At 47.0% G+C, this 17928-nt stretch overlaps 1 protein-coding gene across 1 annotated transcript in view; it reads right to left on the bottom strand.

Moving 5' to 3' along the window:
• Positions 1–17928, bottom strand: part of hcn4 (hyperpolarization activated cyclic nucleotide-gated potassium channel 4) — a 312987-nt gene that overhangs the window by 93791 nt on the left and 201268 nt on the right. Inside the window, exon 4 of the mRNA XM_080216165.1 lies at positions 177–395. Coding sequence (XP_080072291.1) covers positions 177–395 — 219 coding nt within the window. The remainder of the gene's footprint in view (positions 1–176; positions 396–17928) is intronic.

The following is a 17928-nucleotide window of genomic DNA, read 5'->3' as shown; positions in this document are numbered from 1 at the left end:
GTCTATTATCCACCACAATATTGCAGGTTCCTGAATAAAGAATTTTTTTTCTCAAATAAACATTAGTTTCAACAGGGACTGCCTCACCAGCTGTGCTCAGCCATCCGGTGATACTTCTATCGAAAGAATAGGGGTTGATCCCTGAAGATGAAGCTCTACCGCTGGTGAACTCTTACCTTCTCCTGATACTGTCTTCGAGATGAGTCCAGTGACTGGATGAGGGCGGTGGCGTGGCCAATGAACATAGCGTAGCAGGTAGCTCCGACAATCATGCTAAGCATGGTCAACCAGACATCAGACATGCCAACCGGGGCCTGCTTTCCGTATCCGATGCACAGCATGTGGCTCATTGCTTTAAACAGTGCGTAGGTGTACTGCCTCGACCAGTTGTCGTGCTGTGAAGGAGAACAGACTGTCAGACCACATTGAGGGAACATTAAGGCTGGATCGGTGGCTGTTCCGAAGCGCAGCGGCCTAAATAGGCTCGAGGAATCTGCCTGTTGTCTCTGCGTTAGGTGAAGTTTTAAAAAGAGCCAGGTCCTAAATAATCTTATTGAAATTAGATCTTACTGAAACACTGCAGTGCCCATCGGGTCTGCACCAACTCTCTGAAAGAGCATCCCGCCCAGACCCACCTACAACACCCCCCCACCGTACCACTCTATCCCCATAACCCCACACATTTACCCCACTAATTGCCCTAACCTACACATCTTGGGACAATTTACTACGGCCAATTTAGCATGGCCAATCCACCTAACCTGCACGTCTTTAGACATTAAGGGGTAATTTACCATGGCCAATCCAGTTAACCTACACATCCTTGAACACTAAGGGGCAATCTAGCATGGCCAATCTACCTAACCTGCACATCTTAGAACATTAAGGGGCAATTTAGCATGGCCAATCCACCTAACCTACACATCTTTGGACACTAAAGGCCAATCTCTGACAGAGTACCTTACCCTGGCCCACTTTCCCCACCTTATCCCTGTAACCCCACACATTTATCTCACTAATCCTCCTAACCTGTTTTGTTAAAGTAAAGCAAAGAATAAGCAGCATATTTAAGGAGCCAGAAATAGTTATGTTTTCTCTTTCCTATTTCCTTTCAATTTATCAACTTCTCCAATTCCGCTCCCATTGTGAAGAGCCTGATAAGACCTAAGACTTTGAAGTAGGCCATTCAGCCCATCAAGTCTTCCCAGTCAATTTTCAATTTTGCCCCTCTTAAAATCAGCCTACGGTCATCTGAGATTAGGGCAACTTTTACATTGTTCTTACATAGTTCTTGCCCCAGACCTCTGTATGATTCACTGGGCAGATTTCTGTTGACATTTGAGCGGCACGGTGGTACTGCTGCCTCTCAGTGCCAAGACCCCAGGCTCAATTCCAGCCTCGGGTCTTTTGAGAAGTTTGCATGTTCTCCCCCTGTCTGTGTGGGTTTCCTCCGGATGCTCTGGTTTCCTCCCACAGTGCAAAGGTTGCAGGTTAGGTGGGTTGGCCATGCTAAATTGGCCCTCAGTGTGAGGGGGATTAGCAGGGTAAATGGCGATAACACCTGGATGAGATTGTTGTCGGTGCAGGCCCGATGGGCTGAATGGCCTCCTTCTGCACTGTGGGGATTCTATGAAGTTCTATAAAATTGTTGGACCAATGCCAATTGTACATTAGTGGCAAGGGCACTGTTTGTCGCTCATTCCTAATTGCCACTATTTCAGAGGACAGTTGAGAGTTAACCACGTTGCTGTGGCTCTGAAGTCACATGTAGCCAGACCAGGTAAGGACAGCAGATTTCCTGCTCTACAAGACATTAGTGAACCTAGGTGGATTTTTACAATAAACAATGTTATAAAATTCCATGGTGCCTTCCCTGCCATAATCCACCCTTCCCAACCTAGCCATCATTTAACAGCTGGCAGGTGAGGCCATAAATGGCCTTCCTGCTCTCATAGATTCATCATAGAGTCATAGAAACCCTACAGTGCAAAAAGAGGCCCTTCGGCCCATCGAGTCTGCACTGAACAGAATCCCACCCAGGCCCCACCCCCCTATCCCTACATATTTTACCCACTAATCCCTCTAATCTATGCACCCCAGGATACTAAGGGGCAATTTCTTAGCAAGGCCAATCAACCTAACCCACACATCTTTGGACTGTGGGAGGAAATCGGAGCACCTGGAGGAAACCCACACAGACATGAGGAGAATGTGCAAACTCCACACAGACAGTGACCCAAGCCGGGGATCGAACCCAGGTCCCTGGAGCTGTGAAGCAGCAGTGCTAACCACTGTGCTACCGTGCCGTCCTCATGCCAGTGGAGGCCCTTTAAGTGGCCACTTGGATAGCCACTTGCTGCTCAGCTGTGGTTTTCTAGCTGGCGGGGGAGGACAGCAGCGGGTAGGAAGCCTGGCAGGTTAGCCTGTCTGGGACTTGGGTACTGGGTCCCCTCTGTTGTGCCCCCTCCCTGCTGGCCTTTACAGCTTGCTATGGCACCTGCTCTGCCCAAGACCACAAGAAACCACAAAAGATCATGAACGTAGCTCAATCCATCACACAAACCATCTTCCCGTCCACTGGCTCTGTCTACACTTCCTGCTGCCTCGGGAAAGCAGTAGCATAACCAAGGGCCCCACGTACCCCGGACATTCTCTCTTCCACCTTCTTCCATCGGGAAAAGATACAAAAATCTGAGGTCAGGTACCAACCGACTCGAGAAACAGTTTCTTCCCTGCTGCTGTCAGGCTTTTGAATGGACCCACCTCGCGTTAAGTTGATCTTTTTCTACACCCTGGCAGTGAATGTAACGCTATACTCTGCACTCTCTCCTTTCATAGAATCCCTACAGTACAGAAAGAGGCCCTTCGGCCCATCGAGTCTGTACCGACCATAATCCCACCCAGGCCCTACCCCCACATCCCTACATATTTTACCCTCTAATCCCTCTAACCTATGCATCTCAGTACAATTTTAGCATGGCCAATCCACCTAACCTGCACATCTTTGGACTGTGGGAGGAAACCGGAGCACCCGGAGGAAATCCACTCAGACACGACAAGAATGTTCAAACTCCGCACAGACAGTGACCCAAACCAGGAATTGAACCCAGGACCCTGGAGCTGTGAAGCAGCAGTGCTAACCACTGTGCCACCCAAACCTTCTCTATGAACAGTTTGCTTTGCCTGTGTAGTGCACAAGAAACAATACTTTTCACTGTATACTAACACATGTGACAATAATAAATCAAATCAAATCTTTACACCCTAACTCTCTCTCCCCCTTGGCCAACACACCCTCCCCTCCCACCCACCCCCTCCCTTCCCCAGTCCTGATGTGTCATGGTGACCTTTCTGGCAATGGTGTGGCCACCCGTTAAAATCCAGCCTGGTATTTGTTGGGAATACTTTGCCATTCCTTAGTTCTAATTTATTTTTAATTCCCTGAAGTACACTTGTAGCAGACACCGTTCCCAGCGAAGGGTCAAAGGTAGAGATCAAATACAGACCTTCACTAATGCCACTCTGGTTGGATAGCATTGACACTCTATACTCTGTCTATCTGCAGCACGACTGAGAACAGATTCTCACCGTCAGAGAAACCAAAGCTACATTTCATAGAATCCCTACAGTGCAGAAGAGGCCATTCAGCCCATCACATCTCGACAGAGTATCTTACCCAGGCCCTCTCCCTATCCCCGTAACCCCACACATTTACCAAGGTTAATAGGACATGTAGAGGCAACTTAGCAAGGCCAGTCCATCTAACCTGCTCTAGGATGGCACGGTGGCACAATGGTTAGCACTGCTGCCTCACAATGCCAGGGACCCGCGTTTAATTACGGCCTAGAGCGACTGTCTGTGTGGAGTTTGCACCTTCTCTCCGTGTCTGCGTGGGTTTCCCCCCAGGTGTCTGGGTTTCCGCTCACAGTAAGAAGTCTCACAACACCAGGTTAAAGTCCAACAAGTTTACTTGATAGTAAACCCACAAGCTTTCAGAACACTGTTCCTTCGTCAGGTGAGTGGAAAGTTCTCACGCTCTGTGCGGGTCAGGTGGATTGGCTATGCTAAATTGCCCCTTAGTGTCCAAATATATGCAGGTCAGGTGGATTGGCATTGGTAAATTGCCCCTTTGTGTAAGGGGGATCAGTGGGGTAAATACTTGGGGTTATAGGTCTAGGACATGGGTGGGATTGTTGTTGGAATAGGCTTGATGGGCTGAATGGCCTTCTTTTGAACTGTAGGATTCTATGTTTCTATCTTTAGACTGTGGGAGGAAACCGGAGTGCCTGGAGGTAACCCAAGCAGACACGGGGAGAACGTCCAAACTCCACACAGACAGTCACCCAACGCTGGAATTGAACCCGTGTCACTGGAACTGTGAGGCAGCGGTGCTAACCACTGTGCGACGTGCCACCCAAAGGACAATTTAATGACAGTGGCAACGCGTGGAGGCCAATAAACGCAGAGTCATCATTCCTCCTCTTAACAAACTCTTAAAAAAAATACAGACTTTCCCCGACAACAAAACTGGACTAGCACAAAATCACCATGAGGTCTGCCTAACATGGTACCACCTCATATTGTCAGTGGTGTATTGATTTCAATGAGGCCATTGAGGTTGGCCTATTGGAGTAAGAGCTCCCTGATTAAAGATCCTATTGATGAGCCAAGCAGGGGGTCTTTGCCTCGTGTTTAACTGGGAGTGTCAGTTCCTCCGGCTGAAGGTGGACTACTGAATGATAGCACTCTGTGTACTACTATTAAAGTTGATAAATAAAGGGATTTTGGCAAATGGACTTCTGCCTCCAAAGTCTTACTACAGGCGGATATGTTACGCCCTAGCTGCAAAAACAAAATTAAACTGCAATTTGCCAGTGGCTATGATTTCAGGACTTCTTGGCGTTGTTCAAAGTTCAGAAGGCAAATCACTGGCATTTTATCACATCCAAAGTAAAGGTCAACCAGTTTACCTAATTATTTGCATACAAGCAAGATTTGCAAATGATTTATGCTTCACTGGCGAAAATGTCAGTTTTAGTCATCTTATTTTCTTTACCAGTAGATGTCCTGTGGCATTTCTCGGGCTAAGTGAGAGGATGCTTGGCTTTACAAGGGCCATATAACGTGCTATAAATGATAAAACATTTATGCATCAATAGGGTCCTCCTCCTTCATATTCCATACTCATAAGACAACATTTCTGACCCTGGCCTTTTCCTGATGTATTGGAAAGGGCGCAAAAGAAGATTTACAAGGATGCTCCCGGGACTAGAAGGTTTGAATTATAAGGAAGGGTTGGATAGGCTGAGACTCTCTTTTCCCTACAGCGTAGGAGGATGAGGGGATGACCTTATAGAGGTTTCTAAAATCATGAGGGGCACAGCAATTCACCAAAGATCCTTAGACAGCACCTTCCAAACCCACAACCATTTCCATCTAGAAGGACAAGGGCAGCAGATAAACCACCACCTGCAAGTTCCCCTCCAAGCCACTCACCATCCTGACTTGGAAATACATCAGCCGTTCCTTTGCAGTCGCTGGGTCAAAATCCTGGAATTCCCTCCCTAACGGCATTGTGGTTCAACCCACAGCACATGGACTGCAGCGATTCAAGAAGGCAGCTCACCACCACCTTCTCAAGGGGCAACTAGGGATGGGCAATAAATGCTGGCCCAGCCAGAGACGCCCATGTCCCATGAATGAATTAAAAAAAGAGTCAAGATCTTTTCCCAGGGCAGGGGAGTCCAAAACTAAAGGGTAAAGGTTTAAGGTGAGAGGGGAAAGGTTTAAAAGGGACCTGAGGGGCAGCTTTTTCATACAAAGGGTGGTGCTTGAATGGAATGAGCTACCAGGGGAGGCGATAGAGGCAGGTACAATTACAGCATTTAAAAGACATTTGGACGGGTACATGGATGGGGAAAGGTTTAGAGGAATTTGGGCCAAATGCAGGCAAATAGGAATAGTTCAGTTTAGGAAACGTGGTCAGCATGGACAAGATGGGCTGAAGGGCCTGTTTCCATGCTCTATATTGCTATGACTCTACCACCGGAATTCTACCACCCCATCCACCATGGATTGCCAGGTGCAGCAGGTGGTCAGGAAGGCTAATGGGATGCTGGCCTTCATAGTGACGGGGATTGAATATAAAAGTAGGGAGGTCTTGCTGCAGCTGTATAGGGCACTGGTGAGGCCGCAGCTGGAGTACTGTGTACAGTTTTGGTCGCCGCACTTGCGCAAGGATATTTTGGCCTTGGAGGGAGTGCAGAGGAGGTTCACTAGGCTGATACCGGAGTTGAGGGGGTTGAACTATGAAGAGGGGCTGAATAGACTGGGCTTGTACTTGTTGGAGTTTAGAAGGATGAGGGGGTATCTTATTGAGACGTACAAGATGATGAAAGGGATGGATAGGGTAGAGGTGGAGAGGTTCTTCCCACTCAGAAAGGACAGCAGGATTAGAGGGCACAGCCTCAAGATAAAGGGGGGGCGGTTTAGAACGGAGTTGAGGAGGAACTTCTTCACTCAAAGGGTGGTGAATCTCTGGAATTCTCTGCTTGTTGAAGTGGTGGAGGCTGCCTCGCTAAATATATTTAAGACGCGGGTTGATAGGTTTTTGATAGACAAGGGAATTAAGGGTTATGGGGAGAGGGTGGGAAAGTGGAACTGAGCCACTTCAGATCAGCCATGCTCTTATTGAATGGCGGGGCAGGCTCGAGGGGCTAGATGACCTACTCCTGCTCCTATTTCTTATGTTCTTATGTTCTTATGAATCTGAGCGGGGAGTGGCGGACAATGGAAACGTCCATTGATCCCGGCTGGGATTTTTCGTTCTCGCTCAAGCAAGGCCAAAAGATTCTGCTACATGGCTCTATGATTATGCTTGGCCAAGTATTGCAGTGGTTTGCCGTTACCTTCTGCAGCAAGGCTGACCAGGAACCTCCCCGTTGCTATTGACCACTGGCCACACGGTGTATTAAAAGGATTTATAGGTTGCTAACCAAGATGTTAGGCCACATTATGCGCATGGAATTTTTGTTGTGCAAAAGCAAAGTTTATTTATTAGTGTCATAAGTAGGCTTACATTAACACTGTAATGAAGTAACTTTGAAAAACCCCCTTGTCAACACGCTCCAGCACCTGGTCGGGTACACTGAGGGAGAATTTAGCATGGCCAATGCGCCTAACCAGCACGTGTTTTGGACTGTGGGGGGAAGTCAGAGCACCCGGAGTAAACCCACGCAGACATGTATGTAATCCATCACACAAACCAGCCTTCTATCCATTGACTCTGTCTACACTTCCCGCTGTCTTGGCAAAGCAGCCAGCATAATCAAGGACCCCACGCACCTCGAACATTCTCTCTTCCACTTTCTTCCGTCAGGAAAAAGATACAAAAGTCTGAGCTCAAGTGTCAACCAACTTAAGAACAGCTTCTCTGTTGCCATGAGACTTTTGGATGGACCTACCATATATTAAGCTGATCTTTCTCCACACCCTATCTGTAACTGCAACACTATATTCTATGCCGTACCCTTTCCCCCTCCCCTATGTACTCTATGAACGGCATGCTTTGCCTGTATAGCGCACATGAAACAATACTTTTCACTGTACCCCAATACATATGACATTAATAAATCAAATCAAATTAATGTCATCTCACAAGAAATGTCCTCTTTCTTCTATTCACTCAGTACAATAAGGGTATAATTGCTCTCGCAGCGTTTTAGATCTCAATTTAATGATAATAAATCAAAGCAAATTAGTTTTGAAGTGGGACTTGAAGTCAGAGCTTCTGGCTGAGAGGTAGGGATGCTAACCCACCTCATCACAGCATAGAAACAGGAGTAGGCCATTCAGCCCCTCAGACTCACCCCACCATTCAATGAGACCATGACTGATCTGTGGCCCTTCTCCACGTACCTGCCTGAGGCCCATAATCCTTGATAGCCCTGCTCAATAAATAATATACTGGCACTGGAGGAGGTGCAGAGGAGATTCACTAGATTGATTCTGGAGTTGAGAGCGCTGGCTTATGAGGAGAGACTGGGGCTGTACTCATTGGGATTCAGAAGAATGAGGTGACATTTTATAGAAATATATAAGATTAAGAAGGGAATAGATAAGATAGAAGCAGGGAAGTTGCTTCCACTGGCGGGTGAAACGAGAGCTAGGGACACAGCCTCAAAATAAGGGGGAGCAGATTTAGGACTGAGTTGAGGAGGAACTTCTTCACACAAAGGGTTGTGAATCTGTGGAATTCCCTGCCCAGTGAAGCAGTTGAGGCTGCCTCATTGAATGTGTTTTAAGGCAAGGATAGGTACATTTTTGAACAGTAAATTAATTAAGGGTTACAGTGAGCAGGCGGGTAAGTGGAGCTGAGTCCATGAAAAGATCAGCCATGATCTTACTGAATGGCAGAGCAGGCTCGAGAGGCCAGATGGCCTACTCCTGCTCCTAGTTCTTATGTTCTTATTTCAGGGACAGTTAAGAGCCAACTACATTGATGTGGCTCTGGAGTCACATGTAGGCCAGACTGAGTAAGAACAGTAGGTTTCCTTCCCTAAAGGACATTAGTGAACCAAATGAGTATTGACAATAAAAACAATAGTTGTCGCAATCATTATCTGTTTCATAGAATCTTACAGAGCGGAAGGAAGCCAATTGTTCCATTAAATCTGCATTGACTCTCCGACAGAGCCAGACCCACTCACTGCCCTATTCCCATTTACCACACTATTCCCCCTAATCAACATATCTTTGGTGCAATTAAACATTTCCCAACACTGAGGGTCAATTTAGCATGGCCAATCCACCTAAACCGCACATCTTTCAACACTCAGGGGCAATTTAGCATCATCAATCCACCTAACTTGCACATCTTTGAACGCTAAGGGGCAATTTAGTATGGCCAATCCTCCTAACCCGCACATCTTTGAATGCTAAGGGGCAATTTAGCATTGCCAATCCATCTAACCTGCACTGCTTTGGACCGTGGGAAGAAACCAGAGGAAACCCACACAGACACAGTGAAAACATCTAAACTCCACAGAGTCAGTGACCTGAGGCCAGAATCGAACCCGAGTCCTGTATTATCCCGACAGATATGCACAAATCCATTAATTGCTCCTCCAAAAGTGAAGTTTGTTTATTCATGTCATAAGTCGGTTTACGTTAACACTGCAATGAAGTTACTGTAAAAATCCCCTAGCCGCCACACACTGGCGCCTGTTCAGGTCAATGCACCCAACCAGCACACCTTTTGGAATGTGGGGGGGAACCGGAGCACCCGAAGGAAACCCGCACAGACATGGGAAGAACATGCAAACTCCACACAAACAGTGACCCAAGCTGGGAATCGAACCCTGGTCCCTGGCACTGTGCTACCATGCTGCCCCTGCCAAAGGAAAGGAATCAAGGGCCTTGGGGAACCAAATGGGTGCAACTGGTTGGATCACTCCTTCTCAGAATTGTCAAATGCCTGATGGGCTGAATGGCCTCTTTCTATATAATGTTACTTGAAATTCATTACAATATTGCAGACAAGACAAATTGTGTCTGATGTCATTCAGATGGTGTCTTGCAAAGATGGGTGATCAGCAAATAAGTTAATGAATGGCTGACTAACGTAAATAACTGTGTGCAGAGTGATATCTAGATCACCATCCTCCATGACTTCAAACCCTTAACTTCCAGAAAACCCAGTTCTCAGCACCAGTATTCGGCTACTCCAGCTCGATGGACAGCATGGTGGCACAGTGGTTAGCGTTTCTGTCTCACAGCATCAGGGACAGGGGTTCAATACCCTGCTCGGGTCACCGTCTGTGTGGAGTCTGCACATTCTCCCCATGTCTGCGTGGGTTTCCTTCAGGTGCTCCGGTTTCCTCCCACAGTGGATTGACCATGCTAAATTGCCCCTTAGTGTCAGGGGGACCAGTTAGGGTAAACACACGGAGTTATGGAGATAGGGTGGGATTGTGATTGGTGCAGACTCGATGGCCAGAATGGCCTCCTTCAGCACTGTAGGATTCTATGACTAGCTGATTTTCATAGTAACTTCATTGCAGTGTTAATGTAAACCCTCTTGTCATACTAATAAATAAAATTTAAATTCTCGCTCAGTGTACCTGAACAGGCACCAGAGTGTGGCGACTGGGGGATTTTCACAGTAACTTCATTGCGGTGTTAACGTGAGCCTACTTGTGACACCAACAAATGAACTTTACACTTTAATTGTGCAGCTTTCAAGGTGGATTAACCATGTTCTATCTTTTTATTTCCATGAACTTTGAGAACAAAGCGAAACAACTGCGAACCGTTCAGGGTTCAAAAGAACTCACTGAGATGAAAGAGGGGATTGCTAGAAAGACATTCCAAAGTGCTTTTTGGGGCATTGCACTGCAACGTGGGGTACACGTGATACCCACCAGATAACCTATTCAAGGGGTGTTGATGGGCTATACAACACTATTCATCCTCATAACTAAGGTTCTGTTCCCTCCACATGCTATTTAGTGTTGACAGGTTTCCACGTACTCACTGGGGATCGCTGTGACAGATCCCTTCCCCACAAACAGCGAGTGGATGAGTCACAGCACACCCACAGCCCCCAGCACTCACGTTCAGTCGGGTGATTTATTGCCCCTGATTAGTCATGGGGAAGTGAAGCTGCTTCTCTCTTACCCGCAGGCTGCGGTAAGGTTTCCTCATTGCGGAGAACCCGTTTGTCACCGAGACCGACGGCAAAGTTATTCCACAGGAAAAGGGGCAATCCAGTCACTGTTTCGGCATGCAGGCAGCCAATCATTGAGTGACGCCTTAGTGTAGAAGCAACATGCAGTGTTAGGATTCTAACCTGTTCAGAGTTGGGTGGACAGGTTTTTTTTTTAACTTGACACCTACAGATTCTGTCAATCTTTTATTCAGAAAGGAGGAAGTAACTCGAATTTTTATTCCACCTAAATCTAGCTCCCAATTCAAAGTCCCCACAAGACCCAAGCTGACAGAATGAGGTGTTGCATCCCATCGAGTCCGCACCCACCACAATCCCACCCAGGCCCTATCTCCATAGCACCGTACATTTACCCTAGCTAGTCCTCCTCACACTAAGGAGCAATTTAGCACGGACAATCCATCTAATCCTGATCCGACATTTTAGCCAAAAGGCTGAGATGGCTCTGAAAAATTACATCAGGTGACACATTAGATGGTCTTCGTCAGCTACTCCGATCATTGACTCTTCCCTAGCCAGGGAGATCAACCTGCCTCATCGTTGGCTCTCCCCTGCCACTGATTCATCCCTCCATTGGCAATGGTCCAGTGGTATTATCGCCAGTCTATCCACAAACACAGCTAACATTCTGGGGGTGGGGGGGGAGACCTGATAGAAGTCTACAAGATTATGAGAGGCATGGACAGAGTTGGTAGTCAGAAGCTCTTTCCCAGGGTGGAAGAGTCAATTACTAGGGGACACAGGTTTAAAGTGCGAATGGCAAAGTTGAAAGGAGATATACGAGGCAGACGTTTTACACAGAGGGCGGTGGGTGCCTGGAACTCGTTGCCGGGGGAGGTAGTGGAAGCAGATATGGTAGTGACTTTTAAGGGGTGCCTTGACAAGTACATGAATAGGATGGGAATAGAGGGATATGGTCCCTGGAAGGGTAGGGGGTTTTAGCTCAGTCGGGCAGCATGGTCGGTGCAGGCTTGGAGGGCTGAAGGGCCTGTTCCTGTGCTGTAATTTTCTTTGTTCTTTTACCCGGGTTCGAATCCCACCACGGCAGCTGGTGAAATTTGAATTCAATAAAAAATATCTGGAATTAAGAATTTACTGATGACCGTGAAACCATTGTCAATTGTCGGAAAAATCCACTTAGTTGACTAATGTCCTTTAGGGAAGGAGATCTGCTGTCCTTACCCGGTCTGGCCTACATGTGACTCCAGAGCAATGTGGTTGATTCTCAACTGCACTCTGTAAGAGTTGATGCAACTGAATGGCTTGCTAGACCATCTCAAAGTCAAGGGCAACTAGGAAAGTGCAATATAAATGTTGGCCAGCCAGCGATTAACATGCCCCAAGAATGAATTAAAAAAAAGTTAAGTATAAATTACACAGTTGACAACTCCTATTTGTTGACGACAGTGGAATTTACAATCTTGCATCATGGGAGTTTGGGTGACCGAGATTTTCCAGGTTAAATCATAGAATCCCTACTGTGCAGAAGGTGGCCATTCAGCCCATTGAGTCTGCACCCACTACAATCCCACCCAGGCCCTCTCTCCATAGCGCCATACATTTACCCTAACTAGTCCTCCTGACACTAAGGAGCAATTTAGCATGGCCAATCCACCTAACCCGCACATCTTTGAATTGTGGGAGGAAACCGGAGCACCCGGAGGAAACCCATGCAGACACAGGGAGAACTTGCAGACTCCGCATGGACAGTGACCCCCCGGCTGGGAATTGAACCCGGGTCATGGTCAGGAGTCCATGCCAGTGTTTTTCTTGCAATTCTTTCAATGCGGACATTAACCGGTTAGGTCTGCATTTATTACCTACCCCCAACTTCCATTGAGAAGGTGGCAGTGAATCTAGAATTCGTTACTGCAGAGGGCTGTAGAGGCGGGGTCATCAAGTATATTCAACGAGATAGACTGATTTTTAATCAGAAAGGGAATCAAGGGTTATGGGGAGAAGGTGGGAAAGTGGAGTGCAGGATTATCACATCAGATCATACATGATCTCATTGAATGGTGAAGGAGATTTGATGGGCCGAATGTCTCTACATCTTATGGGATAGCTGTGAAGAATGCGTAGACTCCACACAGACAGCGACCCAAGCCGGGAATCGAACATGGGTCCCTGGTGCTGTGAAGGCAGCAGTGCTAACCACTGTTAATCACACCAGTGTTGGGGTTTCAGTTCAGATGATTATACCAATGGGATGTGGAACTTTTGCCCGTAACCTTCTGACTCAGAAAGGGACCCTTGATGTCTTCAGGGAAATGACGGATGGAGGGGAGACAGTGCCGTAGCGTTGATGTCACTGGATTTAGTAATCTGGAGGGCCAGGTTAATTATCTCATAGCCTGGGTTCTAATCCTGCCTTGGCAGCTGGTGAAATTTCAATTCAATTAACAAAATCTGGAATATAAAGCTCGGGTTCGATTCCGGCCTCGGGTCACTGTCTGCGTGGAATTTGCACGTTCTCCCCGTGTCTGTGTGAGTTTCCTCCAGGTGCTCCAGTTTCCTCCAGCAGTCCAAAGGTTAGGTGGATTGGCCATTCTAAACTGCCTCTTAGTGTCCAAAGATGTGCAGGTGAGGCAGATTGGCCATGCTGAATTGTCCATTAGTAACTGAAGGTGTGTAGTTTGGGGGGGGGTATTAGCAGGGTAAATATGTGGGATTATGGAGCTAGGGCAACAGTGGGGATGCTCTGTTAGAGAGTTGGTGCAGACTTAATGGGCTGAATGGACTCCTGCTGTACTGTAAGGATTCTATGATTCTCAGTGATGATGATCGTGAATTGGGTGCATGATAGACTCATAGGGCAGAGGGGAGGGCCTTGGTGGAGTGCTCTTTCGGAGAGTTAGTGCAGTCCCGATGGGCCGGATGACCTCTTTCTATATTGTAGGGATTCTATGATTTTATGATTGATTGTTGTAAAAGCCCCTCAGGTTCACTAATGTTCTTTCGGGAAGGAAATCTGCCTGGTCTGGCCTACAAGTGACTCAGATCCACAGCAATGTGGATGACTCTCAACTGCCCTCTGAAATGGCCTAGCAAGACACTCAGTTCCAGGGCAATTAGGAATGGGCATCAAATCCTGGCCTTTGCCAGCAACATCCACATCTGAAGAAAGAATTAAGAGAAAGAACGCAACTCACTGAGCCATAGTTGGCAATGTTGAGTGCATATTGTTGGGTTTGTAACAACAGTGTTATTACGAGCAGTCAGTTGCCACTTCAAGCACAGAGTTGATGTTGCCCTGATTCTTCAGCCAACTTTGTTTCATGCCAATCATCCTTTGCCACTTTGTCTACCAGAAACACCTCATTGCCATGAATCAGCTGAAATGTCACGTTTCATTTCAGATAGAAGCAGGAATAGGCCATTCGGCCCTTTCGAGCCTGCTCCCCCATTCATTTTGATCATGGCTGATCTTCAAATTCAATATCCTGATCCCCCCTTCACCCCCATATTCCTTTAGCCACAAGAACTCTATAGAATCATAGATGTTTACAGCATGGAAACAGGCCCAACTTGTCCATGCCGCCTTTTTTTTTTCATCACTAAGCTAGTCCCAGTTGCCCGCGTTTGGCCCATATCCCTCTATACCCATTTTATCCATGTAACTGTCTAAATGCTTTTTAAAAGACAAAATTGTACCTGCCTCTATTACTACCTCTGGCAGCTCATTCCGGACACTCACCACCCTCTGTGTGAAACAATTACCCCTCTGGAGCCTTTTGTATCTCTCCCCTCTCACCTTAAACCTATACCCTCTAGTTTTAGACTCCCCTACCTTTGGGAGAAGATGGTAACTATCTAATTTCTTCTCGAAATTGCACAATGTTTTGGCCTCAACTACTTTCTGTGGTAGTGAATTCCACTGATTGACCACTCTCTGGGTGAAGAAATTTCTCCTCACCTCAGTCCTAAAAGCTTTACCCCTTATCCTCAAACTATGGCCCCTAGTTCTAGAGTCCCCAACCTCTGGGAACCTTCTTTCTGAATCTACCCTGTTAGAGTTTTATAAGTTTCTATGAGGTCCCCCTCTCACTCTTCTAAACTCAATGAATATAATTCCCAACTGACTCAGTCTTGCCTCATGTGACAAGCCTGCCATCCCAGGAATCAGCCAGGTAAACTTTTGTTGTACTCCCCCTGTAACAAGGACATCCTTTCTCAGATAAGGACATCAAAACTACACACAGTACTCCAAATGTGACCTCACCAACCACCTATGCAATTGCAGCTATCCCTGTGCTCAAACCCTCTCGCTATGAAGACCAACATAACATTTGCCTTCTTTACTGCCTGCTGGAACTGCGCTTCCAATTTTTGGGCTGTCTGACAAGAGACCTTATTGGGATGTCTGACATCAGGCAGTCAAAGAACAAAGTACAGGAACAGGCCCTTCGCCTTCCAAGCCTGCACTGGCCATGCTGCCTGACTTAACTAAAACCCCCTACCCTTCCAGGGACCATATCCCTCTATTCCCATCCTATTCATGTACTCGTCAAGACACCCCTTAAAACTCACTACTACATCCGCTTCCACTACTTCCCCTAGCAATGAGTTCCAGGCACCCATTACTCTCTGTGTAGAAAATCTGCCTCATACATTTCCTTTAAACCTTAAACCTGTGCCCCCTAGTAATTGACTCTTCCACCCTGGGAAAAAGCTTCTGACTATCCACTCTGTCCATTGCTCCTCATAATCTTGTAGACTTCTATCAGGTTGCCCTTCAACCTCCATCACTCCAGTGAGAACAAACAAAGTTTCTCCAACCTCTCCTCATAGCTAATGCCCTCCATACCAGACAACATCATGGTAAATCTTTTCTGTACCCTCTCCAAAGCCTCCACATCCTTCTGGTAGCATGGCGACCAGAATTGAACACTATATTCTAAGTGCGGCCTAACTAAGGTTCTATAAAGCTGCAACATGACTTGCCAATTTTTAAACTCAATACCCCGGTCGATGAAGGCAAGCATGCCGTATGCCTTCTTGACTGCCTTCTCCAGCTGCATCGCCACATTCAGTGACCTGTGTACTTGTACACCCAGATCCCTTTGCCTATCAATACTCTTAAGGGTTCTGCCATTTACTGTATATTTCCTATCTGTATTTGACCTTCCAAAATGCATTATCTCACATTTGTCTGGATTAAACTCCATCTGCCATCTCTCTGTCTAAGTCTCCAACCGATCTATATCCTGCTGTATCCTCTAATGGTCCTCATCGTTATCCGCAAATCCACCAACCTTTGTGTCATCCGCAAACTTACTAATCAATCCAGTTACATTTTCCTCCAAATCTTTTATATATAGTACAAACAGCAAAGGTCCCAACACTGATCCCTGAGGAACACCACTTGTCATAGTGGTGCCATAGCTAAGCTGAAAAAACCCCTCTGCCTTTACTCGGACCATATCCCTCTGTTCTCTCCCTATTCATCCAGATGCCTCTTACATGTGGCTGATGTGCCTGCTTCCATTACCTCCTCTGGAGGCGCATTCCATGCATCCACCATTCTCTGCTTGAAAAACTTCCCCTGCATATCTTCATAGAAACATAGCATGAGGAGGCCATTTGGATCTTCAAGCCTGCTCCGCCATTCATCACGATCACGGCTGATCATCCAACTCATTAGCCTAATCCTGCTTTCTCCCCATAACCTTCGCTCCAAGTGCTATATCCAGCCAGCCCTTGAATACGTTCAATGTTTTGACATCAATTACGTCCTATGGTAATGAATTCCACAGGCTCATCACTCTTTGGGTGAAGAAATGTCTCTTCACGTCCATTGTCAATCGTCTACCCTTTATCCTCAGATGGTAACCCCTGGTTCTGGATTTCCCCCACCATCGAGGACATCCTCCCTGTATCTGCACTGTATAGTCCTGTTAGGATTTTATGTCTCAATGAGTTAAACTTTACCCCCTCTCACCTTGAACCTGTGCCACCTTCGCGCTCCGGATAGAGTTGCTAAGCGGCCTAGCTACATTTTTTAAAAATTTATTAGTGTCACGAGCAAGGCTTACGTTAACACTGCAGTGAAGTTACTGTGAAATTCCCCTAGTCGCCACACTCCGGCGCCTGTTTGGATCCATGCGCCTAACCAGCGCATCTTTTAGACTGTGGGAGGAAACTGGAGCACCTGAAGGAAACCCACGCAGGCACGGGGAGAATGTGCAGACTCCACACAGAGAGTGACCCAAGCCGGGAATCGAACCCAGGTCCCTGGCGCTGTGAGGCAGCAGTGCTAACCACTGTGCTGCCCATTAACCGAACGTTAGCAGAACCTTTACTATCACTGCCTCCGTGCTTGGCGTAGTTACTCGCCAAATAGATCTCACGTTGCAGTTCCACATGACTTTCAATTCGAGAGACACAGTTCTCCTGACAAGAACCAATTTAGCGGCAAATGAGATAGACTTCTAGAGGAGTTGGAAGATTACCACAGAATGGGAGCAGAGGAGGGACTCAGGAAGGCTCAAGGAGCTCTGAGAGATCTGGGCCACGGAGCGCTGAGTAGAGACTCTGCTTCCAGCCAGTTCTGTAAGTGGTTCAGGTAATGAGCAAAGCCAAACATTATTTTCCACAAAGCACTTGTCTGTTCCCCTGCCACACTGTATGATCTTGGACTTTTACATGACAATGACTTAGCTGCCTCAAAAAAAAATCAATTCCAAATCAAATTGCCTGGGTGAAATATTTTAATGAACACCCTCGCCAACTCAATCTGTCTGCTCCATATTAAAATATCTTTCTTTCTCGCTGGTTCGAAATATATTCTACAGCTGCGTGACACAATTATTCTTAACATTGCTTTTTTCTCCAGCTCTGTGACTGGGATGCGATCCAATCTCAAGCCCTGCGCTGTGATCAGCACTGATTACTGAACCCACTGTGGGGATTGCATAGTGGTTCACACTGCTGCCTCACGGTGCCAGGGACCCGGGTTCAATTCCCAGCTTGGGTCACTGTCTGTGTGGAGTTTGCATGTTCTCCCCATGTCTGCGTGGGTTTGCTCCGGGTGCTCCAGTTTCCTCCCACGTTCCAAAGGTGTGTGTGTTAGATTGATTGGCCATGCTAAATTGATCCTTTGTATCAGGGGGAGTAGCAGGGTAAATGTGTGGGGTTATGGGGATAAGGCCTGGGTAGGATTGTGGTTGGTGCAGACTCAATGGGCTGAATGGTCTCCTTTT

Source organism: Carcharhinus amblyrhynchos, chromosome 32, assembly GCF_965287045.1.
Source record: "Carcharhinus amblyrhynchos chromosome 32, sCarAmb.v2.hapA, whole genome shotgun sequence".
NCBI classification, from domain to species: Eukaryota; Metazoa; Chordata; class Chondrichthyes; order Carcharhiniformes; family Carcharhinidae; genus Carcharhinus; species Carcharhinus amblyrhynchos.
The sequence above is the reverse complement of the archived record's forward strand: the minus strand, read 5'-3'. Positions and strand labels throughout refer to the sequence as shown.